The sequence below is a fragment of the Lithobates pipiens genome, unplaced genomic scaffold (assembly GCF_037356315.1).
Source record: "Lithobates pipiens isolate NorthernLeopardFrog02 unplaced genomic scaffold, aLitPip1_a1.2 Scaffold_167, whole genome shotgun sequence".
Taxonomy (NCBI): Eukaryota; Metazoa; Chordata; class Amphibia; order Anura; family Ranidae; genus Lithobates; species Lithobates pipiens.
The window spans coordinates 2,019,851-2,030,259 of NW_027507753.1; the positions used below are offsets into that span (position 1 = coordinate 2,019,851).

Consider the following 10,409-nt stretch of genomic DNA (forward strand, 5'->3'; position numbering starts at 1 on the left):
ACTGCGACATTGTCGGGGACCCATCGGACATTTTTGACACATTTTTGGGACCATTGTCATTTATACAGTAATCACTGCTATATAAATGCAGTGATTCCTGTGTAAATGACACTGGCAGTGAAAGGGTTAACCAGTGGGTGGCAGTGTAGGGGTTAAGTGTTCCTAGGGGAGTGTTACTAACTGTGGGGGGGTTGGGCTTTCATTTAGTGTACACTGATCTCTGCTCCAATCACATGGAGCAGAGATCAGCGTCACTAGTTGCTAGGCAGAATGAGAAAATGTTGTTTATACAGCATTTCCTCCATTCCGCCGCTCCGTGAGACGATCGCGGGGATGCCCGCGGCAATCGAGTCCGCGGGTCCCGCGACCGGACTCACGGGGGTCCCGACCAGCGCGGGAGCGCGCCGCCGGCGGTGCGCTCCCGATGGCACGGCGGCAACGAATATTGGACGTACATGTACGCCAATATGCCTGCCCGTGCCATGCTGTCGACGTACATCGTCGTGCGCTGGTCGGGAAGTGGTTAAAAGCTCGTACTTACAGATGTGGCAATAAAGCTGGGAAAACATTAGCAAACCAACTAAAGGAAAAAATAACCACACAGAAAATATCTTATATTTGGAACCCTAAAACTAAAAGAAAAGTCACAAACCCAAAAGAAATTGTGGATACCTTTAGTGATTATTACGAAGCATTGTATAATCTTAAAAATGACCAAGACACTCCCCAACCCAATGACGATATAATTGCGGACTTCCTGACATCAGTGAATCTACCTACTGTATCCCAAGCAGACTTAGACAAATCAAACCAACCAATAACGACCCAAGAAATAGAACAAATGATAAAGACCCTTCCACATAATAAGTCACCAGGCCCAGACGGTTACTCTTCAGAATATTATCAGTTATTTAGTAACATCTTATCACCATGCCTACAAATGGTATTTGACACTGCCATGGCTGTAGCTGGTTTTCCCTCAGAAATGCTCACGGCCACAATTATTACACTGCCCAAACCAGGTAAGGAAACTAAAATGCCGCAAAACTTCAGGCCCATCTCATTGTTAAATGCAGATGTAAAGTTATACGCCAAGCTATTAGCACACAGATTGACAAATATACTGCCCCAATTAATAAATTATGATCAGGTGGGTTTTGTGTCGGGCCGACAAACGACAGACACTACTAGGAGAATGCTTAATCTTCTACATATAGCAGAAAAAGAAAGAAGGCCTTCTCTGCTCCTCACATTGGATGCAGATAAGGCCTTTGATAAAGTACACTGGGGGTACCTTAGAGGGGTATTGGGGAAGTTTGGCTTCTCCGGCCCGATACACAATGCAACACGGGCTCTATATTCCTCCCCGTCAGCATATGTGTATACGGAGGGAATGTTCTCCAAACAATTTCAAATCACGAACGGAACGAGGCAGGGTTGCCCCATGTCTCCATTAATTTTTGCACTAGTAATGGAACCCTTGGCAGAGAAAATCAGATCTGACCACTCCGTACAAGGCATAGCATCACAATCGTACCAGCATAAAATGACATTATTTGCTGACGATGTAATATTATCACTCTCTAACCCAATCAAATCTCTACCTGCAGCCCACAGTATTCTCCAACAATTTGGCAGAATATCCTATTACAAAGTAAACACAATGAGATCAAACATACTAGGCATAAGAATAAACAAAAGAGTAGAAAATCATTTACAAGAGATTCTCCCATATCCATGGACCACACCGTCCATTACCTATTTGGGTATCAAACTCACATGTCCACTCTCTAAATTATACCAAGAAAACTACGTACCACTCATTGACAAATGCCAGAAAGAACTCTCAAGAATTCAAAAGTTTTACCTATCCTGGTCCGGACAGTTAGCAGCATATAAAATGCTAAAACTGCCAAAAATACTTTATGTCTTTAGAGCACTGCCAATTCAAATACCCGCTAATTTCTTTACAACTAACCAAACCACAGACCACCCCACAATTCAAGCAGCGTGTAGGGCATGGCCTGAGATCAGCTTAGAAGGTTCGGCACATTACCCAATAGTCAAAGTCCCCATTCCTCTGGAATCCATCAAATGGTTAATCCATAACATAGCATTGAATAAATGGCTTGAGAACAAAATAAGTAATATAGCAGATCTCACCACAGGGGATAAAATAAGGCCTTTCACATTCATTCAGCAAAAATTCAGAATCCCAAACACAGAAATCTTTACCTACACACAGAGAGCTTCTTTGGTTCAAAGCATAAAAGTGACACATATCCCCATCATAGAAAAAATATGGAAATTCCTTCAGTCCTGCAACACCAAAGCTAAAGGTATAACATTAATATATAATTCTCTTCATTCTAAAGATGTCTTTCAGTAATATAATCCAATAATAAAGTGGGAAACAGAGTTGGGAAAGACTTTCTCGGAAGCTCAATGGGAAAAAGCCATTAAATGCAACTATAAGTACTCTAGATGCTCAAACTATGAAGAATTAAATCAGAAACTTATGCTGAGATGGTACTTTACTCCATACGTTGTAGCCAAATTCTCAAGGGACAATTCCAATCTGTGCTGGGGGGGCAGGTAGGTGCTCTTTTATATGTGGTCTGGGCCTGCCCTCTGCTCCGTAAATTTTGGTCAGATGTATTTAACCTAATTTCAAAAGTGACAAAAGTAAGTGTAAACCTAATGTGGAACAAGCTATTCTGAGTTTAAACACAGCGGATCATCCCTGCTCCATTAGATCCATATTTACACATATCCTATTATCCTATTATCCTATCCTAAGCAAATGGAAGTCCAGCGAAATTCTTAAACTGATTGAGGTTTCAATTAAAGTGAAGATGATTGCTGAATATGAAAATATAATAGCTTGCAGAGAGGGGACATACCAAGCATATCAGTCCAATTGGTCTTCTTGGAACAATTTCTCCAAAGCCCAGGGGAGACCTGTTCAGAAATAGTCTTCACTGAGCGGACGCTACTTTTCATCTTCATTTTTATTTTTTGTTGTTATCTTGTCTATTCTTTTCCTTATTCATACTTCACCTTGTTGTGTCGGTACTTTCAAGATCCAGTGATCCTGGCTCCATTTTCAGTACGTACTTAGTAGATGAGACTATATAAGTATAATAGAGGGAGGAGTGTGCCCCCTGAAGACACAGTGTGCCCCCAAAAGGGGTGTCTGGGGGTGCCCTTATCCCTGTGACCATGGGATAGATCCTGGTAATTCCTAAAGCAGCAGAATATATGTTGGAGCAAAAAAATCATGAAAGTAGATTACCCGCGACAATTAAGACCACCTCATACTGTTCATTGTTATAATTGTTGTACTATTTATTCTGTTAAGATTGTAAATGGAATTCTTCTGTAATCAGTAATTCTTCAATAAAAACCATGGAAATAAATAGGGGATAGATTTATGACATTTTTATTATTATTTTATTATTTATTTATTATTATTTTATTAGTAATGGCATTTTTTATCATGACTGTAACATTATGGCGGACACTTCGGACACTTTTGACACTATTTTGGCACCATTGTCATTTATACAACAATCAGTGCTATAAAAATGCACTGATTACTGTATAAATGACACTGGCAGTGAAGGGGTTAAACACTAAGGGGTGATCAAGGGGTTAAGTGTGTCCTAGAGAGTGATTCTAACTATGGGGGGATGGGCTACCTAGGACAAGACAGCGATCACTGTTCCCAATGACAAGGAGCTGTAGATCTCTGTCATGTCACTAGGCAAAATGGGGAAATGCCTTGTTTACATAGGCATCTACTCATTCTTCCAGTCCGTGACACGATCACTGGACGCGTCAAACATCGACTCCAGGGGTCCCACGGGCACAGAGCACATGGCAGATGCGCACGCACCCACAATGCCACATCTTAAAGGGGACGTACCTATATACCCATTGTGCCAACGTATATCGTCATGCACTGGTCGACAAGAGGGTAAAATCACGGCTCCCGAAAAAATGGCTGTTTTAAAAATGTTTTTGCATTGATACATGTCCCCTCGGGCAGGACCCGGGTCTCCAAACACTTTTTATGGCAATAACTTACATATAAGCCTTTAAAATGAGCAGTTTTTATTTTTCACATTCATGTCCCAATGGTGTTTGCATGTTCACACAAAGTTTTTGTGTGTTCACAAGTTCTGGTGAGAACCAAACTGGGGGGTTGTTCAGCTCATCCCTAGTCAAGGGTACTAAAATCTGCTGTTTCCAACTGAATTCTGGGCTGGCCAATGAATGGGGGGAGTACAGGCGCTGCAGAAGTGATGGGCTGCTAATCAGGATTAGCAAACACATCAGGAAGGGCACTTTGGGCTCTACGGGCCTTTCTTTCAATTTTTGGTGGCTGTGGGGCACTTCTTGTGCTAGCCACCACACCAGTCAGGTATACCTGACCTTAGCAGGGACCAGTACCCCATCATCAGAGCTATCTGTCAGGGTGCTCTCTACCAGTTTGTATACTGAGCCTGAATCTGACAGTGAGGTCTCTTCAATGCTGTACATTTATAGGTACAGCTAGTGTGACTCACAGGTAAAAGAGCACCTGGTTGTCAGCGACTGCTTCAATCGCTACAAAAAATAACTGTTAGTGCTAGCAGGGATCAGGCGTGACTCTGCTAACGCTGCAGTTTTGTGTGCTGTGTTTTGTACAGTGGTGTGAAAAAGTGTTTGCCCCCTTCCTCATTTCCTGTTCCTTTGCATGTTTGTCACACTTAAGTGTTTCGGAACATCAAACCAATTTAAACAATAGTCAAGGACAACACAAGTAAACACAAAATGCAATTTGTAAATTAAGGTGTTTATTATTAAAGGTGAAAAAAAATCCAAACCATCATGGCCCTGTGTGAAAAAGTGATTGCCCCCTAAACCTAATAACTGGTTGGGCCACCCTTAGCAGCAACAACTGCAACCAAGCGTTTGCGATAACGTGCAATGAGGCTTTTACAGCGTCCTGGAGGAATTTTGGCCCACACATCTTTGCAGAATTGTCCTAATTCAGTTACATTAGAGGGTTTTTTCGAGCATGAACGGCCTTTTTAAGGTTATACCACAACATCTCAATAGGATTCAGGTCAGGACTTTGGCTAGGCCACTCCAAAGTCTTCATTTTGTTTTTCTTCAGCCATTCGGTGGTGGACTTGCTGGTGTGTTTAGGATCATTGACCTGCTGCAGAACCCAAGTTCGTTTCAGCTTGAGTACACGAACAGATGGTCGGACATTCTCCTTCAGGATCTCTTGGTAGACAGCAGAATTCATAGTTCCTTTTATCACGGCAAGTCTTCCAGGTCCTGAAGCAGCAAAACAGCCCCAGACCATCACACTACCACCACCATATTTTACTGTTGGTATAATGTTCTTTTTATGAAATGCAGTGTTCCTTCTACGCCAGATATACTTGAACACACACCTTCCAAAGAGTTTCACTTTTTTCTCATCGGTCCACAGAATGTTGTCCCAAAAGTCTTGGGGGTCATCAAGATGTGTTGTGGAGGAATTGAGACGAGCTTTGATGTTCTTTTTGCTCAGCAGTGGTTTTCTCCTTGGAACTCTGCCATGCAGGCCATTTTTGCCCAGTCTTTTCCTGATGGTGGAGGCATGAACGCTGACCTTAACTGAGGCAAGTGAGGCCTGCAGTTCCTTGGACGTTGTTGTGGGGTCTTTTGTGACCTCTTGGATGAGTCGGCGCTGCACTCTTGGGGTAATTTTGGGCGGCCGGCCACTCCTGGGAAGGTTCACCACTGTTCCATGTCTTCGCCATTTGTGGATAATGGCTCTCACTGTGGTTCGCCGGATTCCCAAAGCTTTGGAAATGGCTTTATAACCCTTTCCAGACTGATAGATCTCAATTACTTTCTTTCTCAATTGTTCCTGAATTTCTTTGGGTCTCGGCATGATGTGTAGCTTTTAAGGATCTTCTGGTGGACCTTACTGTGTCAAGCAGCTCCTATTTAAGTGATGCCTTGATTGTGAACAGGTGTGGCAATAATCAGGCCTGGGTGTGGCTAGAGAAATTGAACTCAGGTGTGGACAACCACAGTTATAGTATGTTTTAACAAGGGGGGCAATCACTTTTTTCACACAGGGCCATGATGGTTTGGATTTTTTTTCACCTTTAATAATAAACACCTTCATTTACAAATTGCATTTTGTGTTTACTTGTGTTGTCCTTGACTATTGTTTAAATTGGTTTGATGTTCCGAAACACTTAAGTGTGACAAACATGCAAAGGAACAGGAAATGAGGAAGGGGGCAAACACTTTTTCACACCACTGTAAGTGACAGTGATCTATTGATACTGCACTTGGGTGGGCTGGGCTGGGCGGAGGGCAAAATGCAGGTGCTGGCAGGTATCTGGGCTGATTCTAATAACACCACATTTTTGGGAACACTATACTATTGGGAATGCTAATATAGATCTGATCAGATCAAAGATATTGATCCGTTCAGATACTACACTAGTAATGGAACTATATAGTGTGATTGCGTCTTAGTATACCTGGCACTAATCTGATGATGTCTGGGATTGACGCTGATCCTAACTGACACTAAAACCTAACAGATGTCACTCGTGACACTAATACAGTGGTCAGAAAAGAGATCTGTACACTATACTAGTGACACTGTGACAGGGAGTGAAAGGGTTAACTCGGGGGAGGTGATCAGGGGGATAAACCTTTATTAGGGCGTTAATGGGGAGTACCCTAAACCCACCTGGGCCTACCACTAACTGCCCTAACACTGATTAGGGACACCAATAGTGACCAGTGAAATATCTGAAAAATGCACTTGGTGACACTGTGACAGGGAGTGAAAGGGTTAACTGGGGGGTGGGGGTGATCAGGGGTTGATCAAGGTGTTAAATGTGTGCCTACGTGTCCTGGTGTCAGTGTAGTGTTGGTGTACTCACAGTAGATGTCTTCTCCTCACTCGCTGGAAACTAAAAGGGCTCCACGAGGGGAGATGACATCACTTCCTCTGCCTGTGTTTACATTACACATGTAGAGGACAGTCTGCCATTCACCAGAACCGATCAGCAGGTCCAGCTCAGAAATCATTGACCTGGGCCTGTAGACTGATCGGTTCTGAAATCAATCAAATCATTGTGGGGACGGTGGGGGGTGCGCACCCCCCCACACCCACACACGTGACCGACATACAATGATGACGATTCACACAGGAGAGCCAACCTGCCGCAGTACAACTGTGGTGGCTGGTCAGGAACCGGTTAATGTATTTCCCCAATACTTACCTGAGCCTGATCCCCATCCAGCAATGTACACAAGAGCAGAGGATCTCTTGGCTCTCTCCGTTCTCATTGGTTCAGACACAGCAGGGGGAGCCATTGGCAGAGGAAGACTTGGGACTTTTTATGGCAGACAAGGACTCATAAAGGGGATGGGAGTTGGGGATGTTCATCAATTCTTCTAATGATGGGGGAGGGGTAACTTTCCAGGATTTAGAACTCCTATCCTGCAGAAGGGAGACAATGACAGATGATATTTCTGGAGTATGAGTTGTATTGGTTATGGGATGGCCTTTTGTACAGAAGTGAGAACTATCTGAGGTCTTTGTCTTCAGAGGAATGGATCATGTTTTCTGTCTTTATTATGGTAAGGACAAAACATTCCATTCATAGATTTGTAAATATAAAATATTGTACATAAATAATTAGCATTTTCATTTTCAGCCAGCAGGTGGAGCTGAAATCTCTTTTCCACATGTTTTCCTGAATGTCCTTCTTGGATTACTGTACAATCCATGTTATTTACAGAGCTCAGTAGCTCAAGCTGTAATTTCCCTTCATAACTGAATGACTCAGAGGAGGGGGAGGGGAGGGGGGAGCAGATTGCTGAAACCCACTGGAGGGACCTTACTGGACATTGTGTGAAAATTGAGGATGAAATGATCCGTGGTGTCTGTAGCTACAGAGGTCAGTGAGGTCTCGGTCACACGTGTGTCAGTACCATGTGATTATGTGACATTTATTCAGCATTTCTAAAGAGCGATAACCACCTTTCATGCCTGCCATGAATATTACAATGGCGGCACACAGTGCTGGTCACACAGGAGCAGTAGCGTTGTGTCGTGTTATAAATGAAGCCGCATGTCGCTGTCATGAGACATCCACGCTTGTCAGTCACCTCCATTCATTTCATGGTGATGTCCAATAATCACTGGGCATTGGAGGACAGACAGCGGAGGCTCCGGTATCCCAGAATGCACTGGGAAATAATAGAGAAGTAGGACAGAGCAGCTCCGGTCACTTCTGGTTGTACAGAACAGCCGTGTGGTAACTCCAATAGCTTCTGTGTGCCGGCAAAATCACCAACCAGCCGGCAATACTGACAGTGCCAGGCAGGAAATGTGTCACTGCACAGCCAAAAACCTCTTCCAATTATATATACTAATCAGCTGAACACAGAAGGATTCATCCACAAAATCCAACACCAAATACATAGGAAGACAACTGTGCAGCACTACAAGTGAGACTCCCTATACCTAAAAATAGGATTTGTATTTCAAATGTTTAAACAATCCACACGTGTTTCAGCACAATTATCCAGGAATATTACAATGTTACAAAAAACAAAAAACAATATAAGTAAGATATCGTCAAAGTGCTCAATATTGCAGCATGATGAGTGAGACCACCCAAACTTTAGCATACTATGAACATCAAAAAACCTACTTTGTGGTCGGCCACTTATGATTGGTGATGTGCAGTGACACCTCCCTTACAGGATAGATATAAAGATAGCTGTGCAGCACTAGAAGTGAGACTCCCTAAACCTAAAAGTGTTAATATTTACATATTTTGAACAAACACAAATATACATGATGAAGCCCCGCCTAGGGCGTAACGTGTAAGGTGGAGACGGCATCACGCCTGTCAGATACACTAGGAGAGCCGCTCCTATACTGTTATGAAGGAGAGGAGGGTCGTCGGGCGCTCTGTGCATTCTTACATGGATATATTGTGATTCTATGTGAGGATATATTACATGTTATTATTAATAAACTATTAATGACCCGAGTATCCCAGCTATTGTGACACATACAAATAAAACAGATGTAGTAACAAGTCACCAAGCGGGTATTATCCTCAGACCGGGAAATCTGTCCTCCAGGGGGCAGGAGAGAGATAAGGAGTATGATGACATGGCGGCTGGTTTTCATTCTATAGAATTATTGTAATAAATCCGAAATCCACATATCAGAGGAGATCATTTCCTCTACATCACTTCCCCTTTAGGCTCCTCCCACTAGAAGAACAACCCCTCCCCCGGACATTTCTCCAGCATTCTTATAGTGTTTTCAGAGCTTCATAAACACAATGAAGACACATGATAAATGTCATAGAAGTGTTACTGAGCATTGCTTCCTTCTACATAATCATCAGACGTGTGAGCGAGTCCTAAGGGGGTCTATTCCATCCTATTTCCTGCTTGTTAGGAATATGGAGGGTCATTCCATATGTACAGAGCCTGGTCACTGTTCTACTATAAGGGGAACCCCAAATCCCATGGATGAGATTGCAAAGAGAAAGATTCCCTCAGAGAGAGGAGAAGACATGAGAAGAGGACAGGTGATGGAAGATTCTACATGGGTGAGGATGGAGGACACCCAGAGATAGAAGGAGACACTGAGAGACGGGAACAATCACAAGACGTCACATTTCCCCATCACGGCACATCACACATTTCTCTTACTCTAATTCCTGAATTTTACTCTCCGGGTTCATCAGAAAGGAAAGAGAATCCGACATCCATCCATATCCTGAAGAGGAGGAATCTTCTTCTTCTGCTTTGTCCTCTCCCGGACAATCTTTACTGGAAATATTACAATGCCAAAATCTAAAATCCAATAATGAGATAATAATTATCACCAAGAATGTATGACCTCTGACCCCAAGAATAACAATGTAACCCCAACATTTCCCTTCCACATGGCTGCCTTCCCTCCGGCTCTACAGCCTCATACTGGACCTGATGAGGACTTCTCATTGGTGGCTATGAGTGGTCTTTGAAGTCACACTCCAGACAAAACTTAAAGGAGGCCCCTGATATGTATACGGGGTCTCCGGCCTTCCTACACAGGGGTCTCCATTCAGCTTCTGGGAAATCCTGGAACACCACTTTGGTTCCAGATATAAAATGCAGTCCAGACATTCCCATCTCCGCCCACTTCTGCAGACAATTGGCCCCTCCAATGTTGGGATGATGATGTCACACCCCTGACATTATTTCTCTCCCCCACATCACTGAACACGAAGCTTTCCCTCCAAATGTTCTGTGTGATAAATGGTATAATTGGGGGCAAGGAAAGGGTTAATGCGATGTAAATGATGTGATTGTTACCAGAAGTT

The 10,409-nt window shown here is 43.3% G+C and overlaps 1 protein-coding gene across 5 annotated transcripts in view; it reads right to left on the bottom strand.

Annotated features, from left to right (window-relative positions):
• LOC143986539 (NACHT, LRR and PYD domains-containing protein 3-like) overlaps nt 1-10,409 on the bottom strand; it is a 535,368-nt gene that overhangs the window by 399,200 nt on the left and 125,759 nt on the right. For all 5 annotated transcript variants that reach the window (XM_077484912.1, XM_077484916.1, XM_077484911.1 and 2 more), the window contains exon 6: nt 9,754-9,897. In XM_077484912.1, the coding sequence (XP_077341038.1) occupies nt 9,754-9,897 (144 nt within the window). The remainder of the gene's footprint in view (nt 1-9,753; nt 9,898-10,409) is intronic.